We start from the raw sequence: 21,605 nt of genomic DNA, 5'->3' as shown, positions 1-21,605 counted from the left end.
ACCCCCAACTGCAGCTAGAAGTGTCTGAAAGAAAAGAAAGATACTCTCACAAAATGGCTAATGATCACCACACTGGCTCACTTCCACATCTTTTCCTTTAAGATGCAGCATCATGTATGTGCACAGGTATGTGGAGGAAAAAAGAACACCACGTGATAAACAGAATGTACAATTTTCAGTGAAGTAAATAGAATTAAATACTTTATAAATATAATCTCAAACTACTCTTCTTTGTTCTATCAAGTAATTTTTAAAATGTCAATAAGTTATGAACTATCAGCACACACTTGTATCTCCTTTTTAAGTGACATGATTTCTAATGTTCGCTCTTCTGAAAATCCCTGTCTTAACTGAACAATTGCTTTAAAAATTAAATTAAAAAAAAGCTCTTGCTTTGTTAGTGGTCATATGTCACCCAATAAAGAGATGGGTGGAAGATCACATTTGCACAAGAATTTCAGGGTGCACCAGGCTTTTAAAGTTACAATAGAAATGAGTTTGGCCAAGGAAGCTGTAAATAGAGATGGATCAGCTCTGTGGCACAGGCATCTAGGGAGATGAATGACAGGAGAGTTCCAAATTTAAGATGGGGATCTGCAAACAGCACCCATTAATTCACTTTAATGAGACAGGCAGCTCTTTAAATTCTTGTCTGGGCTGTTCTCCGTCTAGACAATTTGGATCTGTTGGAAAAGCCAAGAAAGAAGAAAAGTAGATGAGAAAATAAACAAAATTGAGGAACTATTCTTTAGATTCCTAGCCTAACTTCAACACAGAGAGAGGAAGGAAGGGAGAGAGTGAGAGAACAGGCTTCTGAACTGAACTGGCAGTCTTAACTCTGTGTCCTTTGGAGCATGAAAGTCAGAAGCTGTTCTAATACAGAATAATGCTTTCATTTCAGAGGGCTGTCTATTAAGATATTCCATTACCTTATTGATCCAGCGAGGAGAGGGTTAAATGCATACAGCCAATCATGCATATCCTTGTCATTGCTTGCCTGCAGCAGGATCCCACGGTGCTCAGTGCACACTGCAAATGTGTTAGGGGTCTAAAACAGAAAATACTGCACGTGAGGCCCAGTTATAGAGGAGCAGAATACAGAAGATGTGCAATAGAATATGAGTGAAAATATCAAAGGTTAAACTAGATGACCCCTGTTTAGCAATGTGGTAATGACGCCTCAGCAATTCACAGTGACACGGTTTTCAGACATGTAAATATTTGCATGTCATGTCATTTTGTAATTGTTACCATAATCAGAACAGGATTAGTCCCACCGTCTTCACCCTGGTGTCTTTATTCCTCAAGGGTTGGCTACTATCACTGGTACAGAATGTCTATATGGTCTATCTACAGATGCATCTTGATCTCCCAGTTCCTCTTTTTTCCTAAAAATACTCTTAGGGCAGGAGAGGGAGAATCTGGAGGCTTTTAGATCCCTTCTCCTTGCAGATGTTTCTCAGGATTGCCTCACAGCAGAGCCCCTAAATGCCATGGGGAAAGGAAGGAGGGTCTGCATACTCAAAGAGGAGGCACTGACCTCAAGCCAGGTGTCAGGGCCAAGGATGGACTGGGTGTCCATGCCAAAGAGTGTGAAGAGCAAGTCAGTTGTGTTTTAGGTTCACTGAACCATTTGTGACTGCAGACTGTTGTCTATGGAGGAAACACAACTGCGGCAAAATGTCGCATTTCACATATGTTAGGAGTGGCTTCCAAGCAATTTAGTAACAAGTGTCTACACTGATTAGTTGCAGTATTGTGCACTGCAGAAGATGGTGTCTGAATCTTCACGTTTGGTATCCTCTCAAGCAAAGCAGTGAGGAACCAATGGTTGGGCTGGATGTAGCCTGTTTAGAAAAAGCTCTAATTAAACCACTTAGATTCTCCTGGTCTGTTGTCATTACTCTTCCTGAACTTTAGAGACTTTCCGTCTTTTGGCCACTGCTGTCTCTTCTTCTGCTGTAGCCCAGGCTCTGACAAGCTACGGGTCACTGTGGCTGGAAGCCTGTCACTGTGCCAACCCAGCACTTATCCTTACTTTCAGCATCGCCTGCTGGTCCTCGCTGTATTCCACCTGAGCTGATGAGAGATTGAGGACAGCCCTCTCGACAGAGTCCTTGTCACTGTTGTATATGTAGACGTAGGGGCGCCTCACCACCACGTAGCGCTTCACCCAGCCATTTGTGTGGGGCTCCAAGAAGTGTAGATAGCCTTTCCTGGAGACAATGGGACTGCAGAAGAGACACACTGGCATCATACTTAGTAACTGTATAAATGGTACAGTGTGCAATTTATTTGTTTAGCTAGTTATACGTCACATTTCTAATCTGCTCATTTTTAATACTGTCATAATTTTGCCTTGGTTCAGGACTAGCCTATCGGTTCCAACCACTGCCATATACAAGTGAGTGACATAGTTTGTGGGCTCTTGGATTTACTTCCTCTTTCTCTGCCAGATGAAAATTGGATAGTGCATTTATTCTGAGCTCCAGACTTTCACGTACTATACCATAAGAAAGCAGCCCTTTGCTGCTTTTGTTCAGTATTTTGAACGGAGGAAAGTTACAAAAATTAAACAGGGTGATCTCTTTTTTCAGTAACACCTTTGCGTGATGGGGAACATCATATAGAGAGAAAATAAGCCAAATACACAAAAAAGCCATAATTTTACCACCACCATGGACTGTGTCATTAATGCCAGAGCAACACTGAGTAGGATTACTAGTCCTTAACTTTTATCCCAGCAGGGATGTTGGAAACAGCTGGATGGGAAGATCTATCCTGTGTATTTATTTTAGCATTAGAGTTAATTGTGCTTTGGAAGGAAACTACTCAACACAACCCTTGATTGTGGGTTATTGTGTTGCTTGAACTAGGCCAATAACTCCTTTTCAGAGGCAATAAAATGTCTGGAGGAGTAAGGATCTATTCCTTTATATCATCTGCAAGTTGGGTGAAAGAGAGATGGCCTTCCATAAGCTTACTGAACTGTCGACATGGTTTGCATGTAACAACCCAGAGTACAAGTTGCATATGGGTTGTTGCTGAATTGTGCTACTTGCAATAAGATTTAACTATGAGCAGTAAGCATGAACAACCCAGAGTGTACAACCAACAAAAAATTATGGGTTCTTTTCCTGGCTTCTTTGTAATGAATAACCCATAATTAAGACATAATATAGGGTTCATAACAACAATCCATGATTCAGCAACAACATACAGTGGGTTGTTGTATATGAAACAGGCCACTGCCTTCAACTGGAGGACAAAGACCTGAGTGATTGCTCTCACTTATTGCAGCAACTGATAAGAATATGGGCAAAGTTTGCCATTTCTTGGTTCATAACACAAGCCTCAGTGACTGCCAATGCTTCCTTGGGAAGTGCAGCTTTACAGCCTCCAGCCTAGATTTTAATTTGAGCCAAAATTCTCCAGTCCCCTATATTCACACCAAGTATGGAAAGAGTGTAGTGGGAGAGGGAGGACTTATTCTCTTCTTCTTTTCTCCTTTCCCTCCACAGCAGTATTCTGGGTATTCAGTATTCTCCTCAGTATTCTGAGGAGGAGGAGGAGACACCCCTCCACCCTGTCACTGTTAGATCAGCAGCAGCTACCACCTCCACATAAAGGCTTATGGGTATGCAAGGAGAAATTGTGCCCTGTTACACTCCTGTCATACCATTGGCATTGGGAGCACAACTGGGTCTGGTTTTGGTCTGTGACTGGCTCATAATGTGCCAAGATCCTTTCCCGTTTGCTGAGGATGCAGCAGATTGCTGTTTCCCAATTACACATTGTGGCTGGGGTGGGTAGAGCTGCTGATCACTATCAGCAGGGGATCTTTCCATGGCAAAGCAGCTCCCATTATTTACAGCAGCCTTCTCCAACCTGGTGTCCTCTAGATATGTTGGGCTGCTCCTCACATCATTCACAGTCAGCATACCGATCAGCCATGTTGATGGAAAGTGATGGGAATTGCAGTCCAACACACCTGGGGAGGAGGGGAACCATGTTGGAGAATGCTGGTTTACTGTACAGACGATTGCAGTTCACTGGGTCTCTAGATCCATTCTTTCAGCAGCCTGATTATCACCTGGTGATTGTCCATTTCCATTTCTTAGGAAGGGCTATGCTAAATTCTAGAAGGAATTTCACTTGTTAATTGCAGCATGTAGCACTGGCAGGTTGGGCAGGCATGACTGGGCACCTGCCAAGAGCAGCCATCAAAGCAGGGGCCCGCTGACAAACGTCTCCCTGCCAGAGCTTACCCCCACTGAGAGTTCAACTCTGCAACCTGCTTGTTCATCTACCTCTCACTCTGACAACAGACGTGGTAAAAAGTAGCAGCAGTAGCTGACACTGCGATTCACTCTCTGATACTTGCTTGTCAAGCAAGCAAGTACTAGCAATGAAGAGAAAGCAGATAAGGAAAAACAGTGACCATGGTGATGAGAAGGGAGACTCACTGAACTGGTGGTGGGGTGGAAACTACTGAGGATGTCATGCCCAAGAGCCTACAAAAGACTGGAGTCACTGGCTGCACCCCATGTCATGGAGTTGCTTCCCCCAAAGGGAAGGTGTACTGAAGGAGACAGATGTATTATCACCTCAGGCCAGCGATATGAAGCTAGACCAACAAGCCCTTAGCTTCAGCCAAGCACTGAACTTTCCCCATAAGCCACTCGTACCTGACCCGAATCTCTTGAATATCAGGGACTAATAGGCGCTGGATCTCCTTTTCATCCTCAGGCCCACAGACTGGGGATTTCTTCTGTTCCCCTTCCACTGTGGGCTCAGCTTCAGGGCTTTCTACCCTGGAAGAGAGCTGGAGAGGTCTGCAGGAACAAAACAGGTATCAAATTTTCACCTAGCACCTTTGTTTTCATGATGTTGACTCAGGCACTGAAGCCATACAAACAATTGTGAACATAAATTAATTTAAAATTCTTAGCTTTGCCACTTTTCTTACCTGGCTTCTGTGCCATTGTATCGTCCTTCAACCAGTGATGGGCAGGTGGAGGAGGGGGTCAAGGTAGTGCCACCAAGAGCTGGCATGGAAGGGTCTCTCATCAAAGTCACTGACATTTCAGACAGCTGTATAAAAAATCCATCACTAGAGTAGCATATATGACAACAGCAAGCCTTGCTAAGCAGCAGTAAATAGACTTTTCTAGTAGATAGATATGTAATAGTAGCATGCAGTAGAACACAAAGGCACACAACAAACTGCCTTATATGGAGTTGAGCCATTGGTCCATCTTGTCCAGTACTGCCAATACTTCTCCAGCACTGCAGGCAAGAGTTATTTCAGCACTTCCTGGAGACCCCAGGGATTGAATCCAGAACCTTCCATCTGCAAAGCATGTGTTACACCACTGAGCCACAGCCAAATTCAGGATGGGGCTCCCCATCAGATTTGCCAGAATTCCAGTGTCAGGGTTTGGTTCCTATTCTCTTCACTTGCCTAAAAATGCATTTTATATTTAACTGTGCCCCCACACCTTGGCCTAAAAGCAAGCAAAGCAATAGAACACCAAATAATTTGGTAGCTCAGTGACACTGCACATTCCCTACATGCAGAAGGCTCCACATTCCATCCCTGGCATCTCCAGGTAAAAGAATTAGGTAGCAAGTGATGCAATAGACCTCGCCCTGAGGCCTGAGCACCTGAATAGCTGCTACCAGTTGAAGTAAACAATACACTAGAGAGGACAATGGACCTTCCTGCCATGGCAGCTTCCTATATTTCTGTTAAAGACCCCACATTCCACAGGCCTGGGACAGGGAATTCTGAATCTGGGCTGAAATTCTCTGTATGCTTATCTGAGAGTAAGACCCACTCTGACTAAATATGCATAGATTGGGCTGTACTGTTAATAGTTAATATGTTGGGGATTAGCTGAGAGAAAGAAAAACAGAATAGAGAAAGCAGACCTTGGAAATAATGTTCAGTTGAGGCACGTGCACTCTTCACTTTCCCACATGATAGGTTTTATTTGCAGGTCTCCAGGGAAGGGGACAGTGACTGTGGGGCTCTGCACACTCTGCAAGGGTGAACTGCAACTCCCCGCCCCCCCAACAAGACCTCTGTCCTCAGATTACTTTGGATCAGGCTCTAGAGTAATAGGCAGGTTATTCTCTTTCCCATCCCAAAGAAACTCATTTTCAGCTTCCCTTTCTCTGACTGCTTCTAAATAAAATTCCCCTAGTGCTATCAATAAAAAGCCATTGTGCAGCCATTCCACATTTCCCTCTTAAAAAGATTTTCTGTGGTAACAAAAAGATGGAAAAAGCTGTAGAAAAATATGGAAAGGGATAGAAGTGGGAGGTGATGATTTCATTTGGGCCTTTCCCCATAAGATTCTGGGAATGAGGCAGGGTGATCACAATAAAAGTCCTGTCTGGAAGCTTGTTGACTAAGGAGACTGATGTCATGTGTAAAGTCAAAGTCTCCTATATGATTGAGTTCTGATCCTGGCAAGCTGTTCCACATGTTCCCCATAATAAAAGAGGAAACTTCTCATAATTCCACACAGAAGAGAGACAAGCATGGAAAGACTTTGCACCAAATTGTTTCCAGACGAAATTTGCCACCTCCGTTGTGGATATGGTTTCACAACATCCTTACAAACAGAAGGATGACTTTCATAGTACTTTGCCAAGGAACAGGCTCCCAGAATGGAAAAATGGAGTTTCTCTTACCTTGCTCTCACTTGCACTGATACACACATGGCTATGGCTGTACTCTCTGTTGAATGTATGTGTGAGAAGACGCAAGCACTGGAGAAAAGAAAGAACAAAATTAAAAGGTTCACCTTGTAAGGCAGCAGTTTGATTAACCTGCCTAGGGCTAAAGCAACCATGAAGTTAAGCATACTGTAGAATAAGGTCTGGGACAGAATTTATGTCTCTGTTTCTTTTGGAGCTCTTCTGTGTGGAGAGAATACCAGTCATGCTTGGTATGATGAACTCCACAAAGGAAGCCTCAAGAGCTAAGTTTAAAAGAGTTATGCAGGGCGAAGGAGAGGACATTTTGGAAGGCATTCATTCATGTGCCACCATACATAGGAAATGACTTGATGACATATAACAGCAACAGTTAGGAAAGCAAAAACACCACTTGCAGAAACGAGACCATACTAAGTATTAGTAGCCTGGGCTGAATCAGGATGAATATTCTCCAAGACTCTGCAGTGCTCAGCTTTACACCTGGAAAAGTGCCCTGCCTGTCCTTAGCATCTTCTATCAGCATCTTCTGTGTGCAAGGAAATGTTCAGCCTTTCTCTCCATACCATCTGTATTTGGTCCTTTTGGTTTAAAATTAATCAAAACAGTTCCAACAGAACCAGGCAATTGCACTTCTGCCTTGTCTGATAAAGATGGTGTGTGGATGAAGTCATTATATTATCACTAGGTGCCACCCAACCTAGTTCTATCTGGCTGTTGTCAGGCACTTCTTTCTGCTGCTCTTTTCTCTCTTTGTTGTTGAAGAGAGACTGAAACATTCTTGTCCAGCTAAACCTTCCATCACATTACTGATGCCATTATTCATGTCAAACATCTCAACTGACAATGAGAAAATCATGGCAAGACCACAATCTTTTAATAAATCTTTATCCAGCTACATGATAAACAAAAGACAATGTGAGGACTTGGAACTACTAACAAGCTGCCGGCAGAGTTTGGTCTCTGCAAGAATGTAGGGATAAGAATGTGTGTATGCCGCAGGCAAAGCCAAAGCCAAATGCATGCACGTGCATCCAGCCCCCACTGCCCAGAGACTAACATACTGTTGTCCCGTATCTCATACCTTGACTGCAAGTTCTTTCTGCCTTTCACTGGGGGTGTCTAGTGATAAACTTCTCCCTTCTGGTGTACCATCTGCTGAGATGGGAGAAGAGACACAAGATGTGCTGCGAGAATCAGAGTCTTCACTGGAACTTGAGGACAGGGAATCACCTAAACGATGAGTTGTCTCTAGCTTCTCACGCAGGAGCAGGTAATGTCTTGTTTTTTCCACCTATTGAAGTAAAGCCCAGACACAGATAGGTCACAGGGACACACAGAGTTATCTTAATCAGAGAATAATCTCTGTGTTGGAAATACCATGTATAGTACTGCACAAGCAGAGATGTTATTTTTCCTATTTAACATGAAGGGGTCCTTGGTGAATGTGAGGAATTTAGTGAGACTTAGGAAACTCAGAAGCATCTATTATGAGCATGTGTAGAAGTCATTAAACCTGTATCTTAATTGTTCTCTAAGCCTACAGACACTCAGGATGTGATAGCAATGATGTACATTCAGGGTGTGGGCAAAGTTTCCCATAATATTCTGAATGGAGGGAAAGAGCACACAGCCACTGCCCAGATGAGTTTTGAGAAGGAGGGAAGAGTGACTCCTGCCTGAGCTAGAGTTCAAACTGCATTCAGTAGTTAGTACCTAAATATTCCCTGGTTAAGCCACTGGACATCCATAATGTAAAGTTAATGGATGCGACCACAGGTGCAACTGGAGAAAGCTGGAGTGCAGGTGGAGAGATGTACCTTCCACAGTTTGGGTTAAGGGGATTAGCTTGTGCTATTCTGTGTGCAGTTCCCAATCCTGAAAGCATACATGTCCCACTATTAAATTAAGTGGGACTTATTTCCAAATAAATATGCATGAGATTGGGTTGCACAGCCTCCTATTGAAATCTATGTGAAAAGGTAAGCGCAATTAACTTTATTCATTCCAATGAGACTTCAGTATAAATAACTTTCTTTGGAACAGGGCTTAAATGTGGATGCATATTTTAGAGCACTTAATATTGTTTGAACATCAGCTGAGGTCAGGTTTTGTAAAGCTCCATGTTAAAAGAGCTCTGTGTGTCCTAGGCAGCATCTTTGCTCCATTTTATTAAATAGTGTTACAAAGGTTAAGTATGACCAATTTATCCTAGTTGGTTTATGTCAGGATGGTCAACTTGTGGCCTTCCAGATATTGCAACCTACAAGTTCCATGATTCCTCACCATTAGCCATGCTGACTAGGGCTGATGGGAATTGTTGGCCAAAATATCTGGAGGGACAAAAGTTGCCCAACCTCAAGTATTCTAAATTCAGGCACCCTCTTATCTTCAATCATGTCCCACCAACACTGGCATGGATGCATTGATGAGAAGTGGCGGGTATCTGGGCTTGACTCTTACTTCCTGCAGGAGGCTCAGTTTCTCCAGTTCCCACTGATGATCCAGGATGAGGCTGTCACTACGGGGCCGCCAGCCTGCCAGGTTCTCCTCGCCTCGCACATAGGCCACAGAAGTGTCAAGAACACGGCGGCGTCTCCTTTGCATGCCTGCAAATGGAAATGTTTGGAAATGTTTCAGGCTTTATTCAGCATTGCTCATGTCCACTCCACAAAGCACATTTAATTAATTCACATGCCTATGATTAAAGTTCTGTAATGCAAAGAGTCACTCAGATGAAATCAAAAGTGTTATAGCAATAATAAGCCTAACCTTTCTTAGGTTACATCCACCCCCTCTAAATACATGCCCTACAGACCTCTCATGAAAAGCTAATCCAAACCCTTCATGTGCAACCAGAAGTAAAGATGAGCTTCTTACCTGGACTACCAGCATCAGCTACCCGACAAAGGCTGAGTTCATAGACCCCAGTCACACGGTTACTGAAAAGGAATGGAATGAAATGTCAAAGCAAGATGACAGAAGCGATGCCCTTCACCTGCATGAAGCACATTCGAAGAATTATTTTATTGCTCCATCCCTCTCAACTGAGGTGAGCTGAACACTGCTTCAACACATTTTAATACTAAGTCCACTGTTTCATATGGAGTTCAGGCAACTAGGGTTGTGATGATCCCCCTGGGATCCAGCCCTCTTCTGTTTGTTGGATTTCTCATGCCTGCCTCTCAATTAGCAAGTGAGCCAACTTGAGAGAAAGTCCATGAACACATGTGGAATGCCTGTTGCACAACCCACAACCTCCTTCTGCTACATACGCAGCACAAACAAAGGCTGCAAGTCACATGTGCAGAAGAGGGATGCTGCTTGTGCAGGGTTCATGCAGGCTCACTTCCTGGAGGATGCTGGCAGGAACAGCATCCTCAGCACACATGGCTCCCAGTTGGACTCGAGGCTGTGAGAAATCAGGTTGGAGTCCAGGGGGAATCCAACAGATTCTCACCCCCAAAACAGATTCCTCATGCATCTGCATGGGCAACCCTGAACCATGGGTGTCAATGTAATGCATGTTAGTCAGTAACCCCTATTAAGATCTACACAAACATGCATTTATTCTAGCAAATCAGAAGTGCCATTGTCTCACCTCCTCCCATTGTGCCCTTAATTTCTCCTCTACTTCTGCCCACAGAAAATGAAAGGAGATGCATCTTTACCTCTCCAAGGCTCGTAGGCTTCCACTCCCAAAAAGATTGCGGATAGATCGCGAAGCAGGGAGTTTGGCATCCCTGGAGTAGAAGACCATGCAGAAATCTTTGGTGATCACAGCTGGCTGGGTGCAATTCTCCATCTGAAGTGGGAGGACACTTTTGAGCTTCAAACACATGCAGGTGGGACGTAGCAGGTTTCCCCGTAATATTGTTAATAACAATGCTATGTGGAGCACCTCCCTTAATCGGGGATGCAACATTAGTACAGTCTCTGCATACAAGGGAACTGTGCCAAGTCTTGACTTTTGGAGTTTCCAGTGTGGTGCCCATGGGTATCAGTGTCTCTGCAGATACCTCTCTTGGCACTCATCAGGCTTCTGCCTCTTCTGAGCTTTATTTTATTTCCTGCAATTTATTATCTTTTAAAAATACTTTTTAACTGGGAGGTTGGCTCGCTTGCTGCTCTCTAGCATTATCTAGAATGGTTTTATTTTTTGGAGCACAATTAGATTTTTGGGTACCTTGATACTTTGTATTAGCAACATCAGCTTGCATGCTGGGAAATGAGTGTTTTATAACTGGCCACACCCACCATGGCTGCCATTTTATGAATGGATTGAAAGAAAATGGAATGGCAGCCATTTTGTGAAACTGTTCCCAAAATCTGAAAGGTGCCCACCACCCCAAACCATTTAGGGACCCACACTGCAGGAGGTGCTGTAATAGTGATGGTCTTGCCTCAATGTATGCTGAGAGGGTCATGTAGATTTTCTCTCTGTATGGGGTGACACGATTCAACAGCAGAGAGTTGTGCATGGAACTATCCCACGCTGCTTCAAATTGGTAAAATGTCCTGCAAATAAACAGCAAGATGTCTGGTAACAAACCCCACACCAAACACTGGTCAACAAAAGGCAACGATAAAACTACATGGAAAGAATTACATCAGCAGCAATATGCAGTCATGCACACACACAAACATCTTTGTGCTGAATGGATGTAGCCATCCTGGAGTGCTCTAGCCAAAAAATACTCCTTTGTTTTGGAAAGCAGTAACAAAGGAACCACTGGGATTCTCTGCTGTTTTTAAATGGATTGCACTGGACAGAGCTGGTTTGGGATACACCCTGAGCTTTAAAAAACAACAGGGTGTCAGAAAGGCATGGGAAAAGGGATGCAAGACATTCCGTCATCTAGATCCTTCAATAAGAAGGTGACAGACTTTTAGTTATCTGTAAATGTTGTACGTTGTATAAGCTATACAACATTGTATGTTGTAGAAATGTATTTAGCCTCTGTCCATTTCTTCATGAACAATTCCAAGTAACAATGACACTCAATTGTCCCATCCTTATCCTGGAATGGAATTTAAAGATGCCCCCTGAAAGAGGGAGTTATTTATTTAATTTCTATCCCACCCATTAGCCAAAATGGCTCTCTGGGTGGGTTAGAAAAAGGAATGGGTGGGTGAAGGAAAAAAATTCAGGCTAGGAAATTTTTAAAAAATAGATCTTGCCGCCTTCATCCAGGACTAATTTGTCATTTTCAAATTTTGCTAAAAGCACTCCAGGGCCATATCTCTTCAGTCAAGCATAGCACAACAGACAATCTATCTTCCCTGCAATGGAAGGGGGTACTAATTTTTGGCAAGCATGTTTTGAAAAAGGAAAAAGAAAAGAGTGAGGATGCTCAGTGCTGCAGTCAGTTCCATCTCTCCAAAAGCTTTTTGTATTTATAATATTACCATTTCTAAAAGTCTAACATGACTACAAGAGTGTTTTCAGGCAATTTTCTTTGTGGCTAATTTCTTACATATAGCTATAGTTGCCAAAACTCAAGAAAAATTAGTGGGCCTGTTTGACTCCGATGAAATGTGACTATTTCTTTGATCTTTGATTTATAGGAACTCACCTGACTTGAAATGACAGGGAATACCATTACCCCCAGGCCTCCCTTACAGCTATAACTCCCATCATCCCCAGCCAGCAAGGCCATCAGTCATGTTGGCTAAGGATGATTTTTTTTTTTCATCCAGCACATATGAAGAGCACTCATTTGAGGAAGGCTGACACTATACGGATACCCAAATGTCCTACCTGCACTCTTCCAGTAGTGTATTCCACAATGGTGACATTCCTTTTATGGGACTTCTTTGGTTCAGCTTTAATGTTTCCGATCCATTAAATTATGGACAGTTTCCAAAATGACATTCATAAGGTGATCAAAATATCAGGATGTCCTCCCAATTTCTGTCTGAGCATCTTCATTTTTCAAAAAACTGTAGAGAGGAGGCCCAGCCCTCCCAGGTGACCATCTGCCCAAGCCAGTGAATTCCAATTCAGACTGGGAAGAGGATGAGCAGGAATGAGCAGTGACTTCTGAACTGTCAAGACCACCATGTGAGATGATTGAGGGCAAGTGTGAGAATCAAACGGGCTTGGAACAGGAGAGAGGCACTATAGAACAGGGTGCGGTGGAGATCGAGGGGGAATTCTTAGATCCTAACAAGAGTGGCAGGCCAAGAGAATGGACCAGTTAAGTACTCCGTGCTATTCCCACCATCTAATCTTTGAGCAGTATGACCCACCCTGAAGGTGGGGTAAAGTCCTTTCTGTAAAGGAGGAAAAGAGGGGAAAGCTCCAGCATGTCTCGCTCCCCACTTTCCCTCTCCAGCAGACTTAGTCAAAACCATAGAAGGGCCTCATCACTAGTGGTCCCCCAGCTATGGAGCAAGCTGCATACTGAGGACCATGTGCACCAACTTTAATATGCATTTGGTGCCAGGTTAAGACAGTCGTCTACAGTATGGCACTTAATTAGTTTACTATCATATTGGAGCTTTGTTAGCTGCTTACAGAGGTCTTATGATTTAATTTGTATGAGCTATTGTAGCTTTTAAAATGTTGTATGGTGAAATTTTATGATGTTTTTATTGCTCTCTGTAGTTTATATTGTATTTTATGTGTTGTTGTAAACTGCCCAGAGAGCTTTGGCTATTGGATACTATAGAAATAAAATAATTAATAAAGCAGAAAGGTGGGTCCTTTATTGAGCTCTTCGAGTTTACAAACAGTATAAAACAAAGTAATGATCCCATTGATATGTAGAAGTAGCATCTGTGCATGGGCAGGGTTGAATCCAAACCAGAACATTTCTCTCCTTTTTGGAAAGGACTTGACTCCAGCCTCAGGTCGCTTGCACTGCATAAGGGCTAGATGGTAGTGGGAATGGCGAGCAATATCAGTTATCAATATCAAGCTCATGCTTGATCTCTACCCTCCCTGTTCTACAGTGTCTCCCTTCTGCTCCAAGATGGGTTGGTTCCCACATTCTCTGCCTGAGTAATCCTGTATGGTGACCTTGACAGTTCAGAGGCGTCTGCTTGCTCCTGCTCATCCTCCTCCCACTCCGAATCTGAACTTGCTGGCTGGGGTGACTGTCACCTGGGACGGCTAGGCCTTCTCCCTGCCAAAGCATTCCACATGGATGTTCCACAATCACAGCTCACCAACACTCAGTCTTCACATAGTCAGATGGTTTTTTAAAAGAAAGGTGCCAGGCTTCCTCTTGGAGGATGATGCTTTCTAATAAGTCCACCTCTCAGAAACAGAATCTGGCTCCTGTTAAAGAGGATCTGACTGCTAGCTGATGCAACAGTTACAATCCCATTCTAAATGACACCCGTTCACATCAAGAGATTTGGAACATCTTGCAAAAACCAAAACTAAAAGAGCTGAGACTAAGATTACTGAGACTTCAGCCACTGGAGGACCAAGCTAACTCCAACAGGAAGGATGCAAGATCAGGAAAGGAGAATTGCAAAACTGGAGGGTAGAGGAAATGAGTCAAAGAGAGAAAAGAACATATCAAGCAAGTGTGTGACAGAAAAGTGAGATAGAAATACCTAGTGTCATTTCCAAGTGAAATGCTATAAGTGGAAGGCAACCCAAGACAAACACATGTACACATACACACATATACACAGAAATTAAAATGTCAGAAAGCTTAAGTTACATAGGGTACTGTGAAAAGCTACCCAGAGAGGCAGCTACGTGGTAGGGGCATGGGGAACACAGTCCAGCCATAGTTAGCAGTGAATTTGGTATGGGTGGTGAACCCAAACAAAAACAAAAAATACAGCTATCCGTCCTCTCTCTGGGTAGGGCATGGTTACAGAATGAAACTCAGAATGCATTTTCACAAATTGAACACTACCCTTCTGCTTATTAGTAGAACATCAGATATCAGTATCCATCCAGTTAGGCTTCATTATCCTGTGTTATCAATAGGATGACAGGTCAAGGATTTGTTTTCAGGACACATGATTCTTATCAAAAGTTTGATTTTCAATGTGGAAAATGTGCTACAATGACTTGTAAAAGGTAAGATCTGCACAAATAGTAGTCTTTGCCCTACTTCCCAAGAAAAGATTCCAAATAGATAATGTATCACTGAAAACAAAACTACTGCACAAATGATGTAGGTCGGGTGTGCTTTAAGTTAAATGTCTAGGATTTTGCAAATTTAAGCAGAAACCTAACCAGCCAAACTGGTGTGCTCCAAATGTTTTGGACTGTAACTCCCATTACTCCCAACTGTCAAAGCTATGCAAGGACACCAGGTTGTGGAAGGCTGGTCAATATGGAGTGCTACAGCATGTGCCTCACAAATCCAGTATGTGAGGAGTATGGAATGCTGCCTTTGAGAGGTCATGGTTTTGAGAATCACAATTATGGCACTGAGGATCTTTGTGCTGAGAACCTTTGGTGGTCATTCGTCCCCAGACACCACCTCATTCAGCCAACAAGTCTCACACTTCTATACTGATAAATTATCCTTTGCATGGACCACAGAATAAGACATCTCTGTGTATGCTGGCCTTTGTACAATAACAGAAATATATAGTATTAATGCAAACCTTTTGTTGAGCACCTAATATTATGAACAATCTGGAGAATGATCAAGGAATTCCATAAGGAGAAGCAGTATACATTTCAACAATTAAGACATTTTCGTGATCAGAAAGCAGAATAAAACTTCAGTTTCTGGAACCTAGCCCAGTATTGAGAGCACTTTATGGAAATGCATGGTTGAAATACTCTTCCGTTGGTCATTTTCATTTCAGTCAACATCAGTTCTGAAATCAAAGCCTGTCTGGCTTATTTGTGGAAAGCTGTTATGGTGGATCCAACTCATACTTCCCTAGCCTAGTACATTCCAGAAATGTTGGATTGCCCTGCTGTCTAGGAATTATGGGGGATGCGGTCCAGCACATCTGGAGGGCACCAGGTTGAGGAAGGCTGCACTAGATACAAGCATTGCACAGTGAACCATGCTTCAGAGTCTATGCAGGCCCAGATATCTCACTTCTCCATAAAAATAACTTGTTTTGGTGCATTAAAGGTGCTTCTTGACTGCGCTCACCCAACATAATAAGCCACAGTTGTTTATAGTTGCCTTATGTTGCTTCTAAGGGTGGCTAATGAACCATATCACTTGACTCATACAATGAAGCCACCATTGGCTTATAGGCCACTGTGGTTTTTTGAACTTTGGGCACCCAGTCACTGTAAACAAATAAGCCACTGAGGAGCAGGGCCAAGCCAACATATTTTGCTGACTGAAGCAAAGGGCAAGATGGTGCCCCTGACCCATTTCACATGCAGAAGACAACCAGACTGACAGTTGCACTTTACCCCAACACCAATGATGGGACACCATTCTCCACAGCACCTGCAGCAGCGGACTAGCTCAAGGGCATGGGGAAGACTGATTGCTTTGCCCTCCAGTACCTTATCAGTACTCCCTGCCCCTCAGCATCCACCTCCCTGCTTCAAACTTCCACAGTGCATTACAAACTGTGGGGAGCTTGCCAATACAAGTAGTTATCAAAGTAAAACTCAGCACAAAAGAGATGAAAGTATATTGCAAAATGAGGTGTCATGAACACCTGTACTGTTCCATTGAAAAAGATGACAGTGCCCTGATCAACAAGGAGCTGCAAGCACAGTTACACCAGGCAAAGATGCTTCAGCAAGAGGAGGAATAAAGACAGCAATCAGTAAACTCAAATAACTTGGGAGAAATTAGCTGCTCCCACTAAACACATGGAAATATTAAATATAAATCACATCTAGGAAAAAAAATCTTTCTCAATACCAACTCTGGCAGGAAAATAATCTATTACAAAAGCACACACCATATAAGAAACCAACAATGGAACATGGTTCCATCATGATGGCTGAAGTATGCAACTGAAACCTTGCTGAAAGTTTAGACAAAAAAGTTCCAAGGAAAGTACTGAACTTTTGAATGCTGGCACCAATACAATCTGAAAACTGGGGGCCTCTCTACATGAGGTTTTTAACCCACCATTTTCCTGGGGCTTCTGCTTCCATCTTCTTTGCAGGATTATGATCAGCTCATTTCATGCTTCCCCCACCCCCTGAATTTTTTTCTTTCTCTGCCTTTCTGTATGTTCTATTACACAACACAAGCAGGGGCTACAGTATAGCAGAACTGCGAAAACACACAAGCTTTTCCTAGCACGATTTCCAGGTAATAGCACACTTTGCTCAATCCAATGACAACCTGCCATATGGTTGCAAAGCATGAGAGAGGCCCTGAAGGGTGAGGATGAAATGCAAAGCACCCACAAACTACTCTGAATGAGGAATCACAAGTGCACAATAAATGCCTCATGTTGAGAAGCCTTATTTATAAGTTACATATGTATGCCATCTATCAGTAAGCATAGTAACCTCCCTAATGGATGTGTAGCCTAAAAAATACTCCCTAATTGCAACCATTGAAGTACATCTGATATCCACATGCCAAGAGGCTTATGCAGAATATAACTGGGAGTCACAAAATAAAGATCCTGAAGGATAATTGGAATTTTGGATACTACTGGTTAGTAGTTTTCTGAATCCTGGAACTTTTGTGGGTCCCTGGTTTTAATGGGTGGTCCAGCTATGCTCTCTTTATAGAACTAGTATGCTTGACATAATTAATGTTCTGGATTAGCACAGACAGCTTTTCCCCCCAGAGCTCTACAGATGTGCTGGATTACAACTCCCATTGGCCATACTGGCTAGGAGGATTGAAAGATGTAGTCCAACACATTTGAAAAGTACCAGGATGGAGGAGGACTGATATAGCACTGCAACATGTACCTGCGAAAAGTTTGCAAAGCTGCCAAAACACTTTCATACCACTCTCTGTTGTGTCATTTAGCAGTAGAAACTGTGAAAGGTATTACAGATTCCACTTCCTCCATTGTAGCCCTCTTTTCCCAGACACCATTTAAAAACATTTAGAGGGACTGTGGGGCAGTGTGTACTGTAAACACACACAAACAAACATCAAATCATCATTTAGTACTATGGTATCACTGGCAAAAGACAGAAGATGGGGCACATAACTCCCAAGATCATCATCATCTTTTTTTTTTAAACAAGAAATGCTTGAAATAAATAATGGAAAGAAAATGGTAAGAATAAACAGTGGCAATAAAGAAGACCTTAGCATCAAAAAATTAGTTCAGCACAGCTGACTGGGGAATACTGGGAATTGTAAGATATTTTCTGTCTAAACAGCATAGAATCGCACCCTAAGAGCTAAAGTAGATCCATATGTTTAATCTATTTAAACCTCCATGACTCACTTTTTCATCCCTTTTAATTTTAGCAGATAGTGGCTGTGGTGAGAAGGGGGATTTGGAACAGGATGGTGGTGCTGGGGAAGAGCTTGTTAAACCTTCTTCCCAGGGCTTGTTCTCCTGAGTACCATTTTTGTATGTGTACAAATACAAGGCAAATTGCAACTTTGCAACATGATTTTCAGCCAGAAAATGGTACTGAGAAAAGAGTTCACCACCATACCTTCCCTTTGCCACTATCCTGATCATAGATTTTGTCTTCTTTAGTTTGGTCTTTCAGCTGAAGATAGACAGCAGTTTTTTCAGAGCTCAGGGCAGTTTGAAAAAAGGAACACATTTGCTGCTGATAAAACAGGGTTGGGGTTTTTTTTTGGTGCCCAAATCCTGCAAAATTTCTTTATGTAAAGATGATAATTGGGAAAAAAGTAAACATCAAGGAAAGTGATGCCTCTCTTAAACTACATTTTAGCCTCTCAGAAATGATGGTCTATTATCGAGTGGGATCAAATGTCAAAGTAGTCTCATAGCCTCCATGAAGACAGAATGGTTATTGTACGGGAAGCCAGACTGTTAAGCACAATCCATTTCATTCCAATTACTTTATTAAATTTCATGGCCTGTTTCTCTGAATGGCAGCTTGCACACCAAACTTTCAGATCTGGAAGCTTGATTAGCATGCACTGCAATATAACCACAATCCCTAGAGTCATTTCAGGTCAAATATCCACAATTACTTGTATGCTGACTTGCAATCAGAGTAAGTGAAAAAGTACATTTTATTCTCATTCTCCCTGTCCTGTATTATTTATCTTCTCCCCCTAGATCTTCAAGATCCTCAGTGGTATTCATGAAATATCACAGAAATATCACTTAGAAAGTTAAAACCCCCACTGTCTTAGGATTCTCGTCCTTGGCTCTATATACTGAGAGAAACGCCAAATCTGGGGAATTATATGCAACTGGAGAGAAGGAGTGGAGAACAATGCTCGAACATCACTTTCTCAAACATTTATTTTGAACAACCAACTGCCCCTTTGGCGGGTGATCTCTATTAATTCATTTCTTATAGAGCAGTTTTTCCTAAACATTTGTCCTGCAGACATGTTGAACTACATCCCCCATCATCCCCAGCCAACATAGCTGATGGCTGTACCGGTTGGGAATGAGGGGGACAGCAGTTCAATATATCTGAAATACAACCAGCTGGGGAGGATTAGTCCTGACTGATGCATGCCTGAGAATTCTAGCCAGTCTTTGCAACCTAAAGTTCTGCCTTCCTAGTTAAATATAGCAAGCAGATTACATGTAAAAATTTCCTGTTGTTGTCTCTGTTGGATGATGTTCTAATGATCCACTGTCCTCAGTGCGCAAATATTACAGTCTGCTTGGTAGTTGGGCTTGTGCAGCTGCTTCTGCTAGCCTTTGCCATCCATTTTGAAGAAACAATTATCCCAAGACAACTCTTTGTCACACAGCCTGTTTCAGTAGGACACTTCCCTCTTGTCATTCGCACACTGCTGCCTTTCCCACACTCCCATCACACTCAGCCCAGTTTCTCATGCAGCCTGCAACAGCTCACAGCTATCCAAACTGCCCTTGTGCCAGAGCTGGGAGCACGAAATGAGGTTTCAACATGGGCAAGAGGGGCCAGCATGTTTTGGCAGGTGTCAGAAAAAAATTACAACAGCAGCAAAACAGGAAAACAGCCAGAAAGAATAAACATTGACAAGAGAGAAAGAGAGAACTAAAGAACAAACTTGTCTTAAAAATACTAAAAAACCAAACAGAAATACCCAAGGAACAAAAAGGAAGCCCAATGATACAGAAGAGAAAGAGAGAGAGAGAAGCTGGTGTATTTGGGTAGGTGGAGGGAAGTTCCATCTCTGTAGCATTGGTACCCACAATGCTGACCTGGGCGGGGGTGAGGATGCACCTGGGAGAAGGTGAAAGAAAAGAAATGGAGAGGGGAACAAATAATACCTAGGCATATCCGAATCAAGAAACTGCCTGCAAAAACACAAACAATCACATGGTTAGTGTGGGTCCATATGGGTGGCAATAGCAGCAGCAGCAGCAGTAGCGGCGGCGGCGGCAGCCGTAGCAGCAGTTCCATAGTGCAGCTCTTCCAAAGCTCAAGCCCTGCAAACAGCTCCCTTCTGCCCACTGGCTCACCCCACTAAGCTGCTGTAGAAAATAGCCAAGCTTGCAAGTCCCTTGGTTCAGAGCACAACCATATATGTGAGTGAACAAGTGGTCTCAAGAGCCAGTGTGGTGTCATGGATGCAGCACTGGGCACGGACTAGGGACAGCCAGTTTCAAGTTCCTGCTCAATCATGATGTTTGCAGGGCAGGTGCATCATTCCTTTCAGCAAGCCTAAGCTATCTCAGAGGGCTCTTACAAGGACAAAATGAGCTAAACTCAGGTAGGTCACTTGGATCACAAATGAGATGCATAGCAAAAGGACTGTCCTCACACTAACTGAAACTTGTGAAAACAGCCCGATTCATTAGACTAGATTCTGCCTCAGGTTCTTGGAAGAGATCAACAATTACACAGTATACTCAGCATAGCCTTACTGAGACACGTCCTGTACAGCTTGATGCATTCTTAACTCTCAGCTGATAGCTTTGTGCTGTTACTAAAGGCCAACTGGGGTTAATTCCACTGCAACACAGGGTTTCTGCTTTTTGTCTATCAAAATGAAGCAAATGTGAGGTTTCTGTGCTGGAGAGTTTCAGTGGCTGGGAATAAAAGAAAATTGACCAGAAGAAATGTTACCTGGTTTCTGAGAAGGCAGAAAGCAAAAAAGCAAGCTCCAAAGCCCATGCAAAATTGTAAGGAGGGGGAATCTGAAGATGGCAAATCTTCCATTTTCCTTCTAGAACATTTCTTCCTTTATTCTCCCTTCCAAATCTGACCAGCTCTGCTAATAGCTGCTGTGAGCCAACACCTCAATTTTCATCCATGTATGCAACTAAGAATGACACTCAAAGGCCAGGCATAGATACAAAAAGATGAACCAAATATCTTATGTACCTACTTTTGTACCTCTTATGTACCTACTTCCCTGGCAGATAGTTCAGAGCCCTGGATGGATCTTTTTATTGCTGCTGATTCTTTATGGTATTAAAATGTTCGTTATAGTGGTATATGCTGCTTTGGATGCCATGTTTGGCAAAGAACTGCAGCAAGTAAATATTATAAATAAATAAAGCATTGCTGTACCAGTATTGAAGTGTTCTACTTTGTTCACTTGATAAGTCATATTCAAATCTTCTACAGAGCTGGAGAACTTGCATGAGAAAAATGCTAAAAGATTATGCCCAGAATATGCAATTACCCATCCAATAACCAGGGCTGGAAAAAAGCATTGTGTAATAATAATAGGCCTGCACACCCAGGGTGGTTTGCTTTTTATTTTACTTGGCAAGATCCCCAACACAACTGGTTTTTTTCTCCAAAAAGTCAACTTTATTCATAGATCATTGACTCTGATTGACATGGAGATAAACCAGATACCTACAAATAAGATGTTGACTGTGGTTATCGCTGT

At 42.8% G+C, this 21,605-nt stretch overlaps 1 protein-coding gene across 17 annotated transcripts in view; it reads right to left on the bottom strand.

Annotated features, from left to right (window-relative positions):
- Positions 1–640: 640 nt before the first annotated feature.
- KIF1A (kinesin family member 1A) overlaps positions 641–21,605 on the bottom strand; it is a 113,944-nt gene continuing 92,979 nt past the window's right edge. For 7 of the 17 annotated variants that reach the window (XM_044449985.1, XM_044450021.1, XM_044449998.1 and 4 more), the window contains 11 exons: positions 11,130–11,244; positions 10,398–10,531; positions 9,607–9,668; positions 9,190–9,335; positions 7,811–8,020; positions 6,703–6,780; positions 4,970–5,094; positions 4,689–4,835; positions 2,039–2,231; positions 930–1,048; positions 641–683 (listed from right to left, as the gene is read on the bottom strand). In XM_044449985.1, coding sequence (XP_044305920.1) covers positions 641–683; positions 930–1,048; positions 2,039–2,231; positions 4,689–4,835; positions 4,970–5,094; positions 6,703–6,780; positions 7,811–8,020; positions 9,190–9,335; positions 9,607–9,668; positions 10,398–10,531; positions 11,130–11,244 — 1,372 coding nt within the window. Of the gene's footprint in view, positions 684–929; positions 1,049–2,038; positions 2,232–4,688; positions 4,836–4,969; positions 5,095–6,702; positions 6,781–7,810; positions 8,021–9,189; positions 9,336–9,606; positions 9,669–10,397; positions 10,532–11,129; positions 11,245–14,295; positions 14,320–20,031; positions 20,059–21,605 lie in introns of all 17 variants that reach the window. The other 10 variants (XM_044450035.1, XM_044450078.1, XM_044450045.1 and 7 more) reach the window with 3 other exon arrangements.

Source organism: Varanus komodoensis, unplaced genomic scaffold (genome assembly GCF_004798865.1).
Source record: "Varanus komodoensis strain SLA01 unplaced genomic scaffold, ASM479886v1 scaffold1, whole genome shotgun sequence".
NCBI lineage: Eukaryota > Metazoa > Chordata > Lepidosauria > Squamata > Varanidae > Varanus > Varanus komodoensis.
Note: the sequence above shows the minus strand (reverse complement) of the source record. Positions and strands in the feature narration are given on the sequence as shown.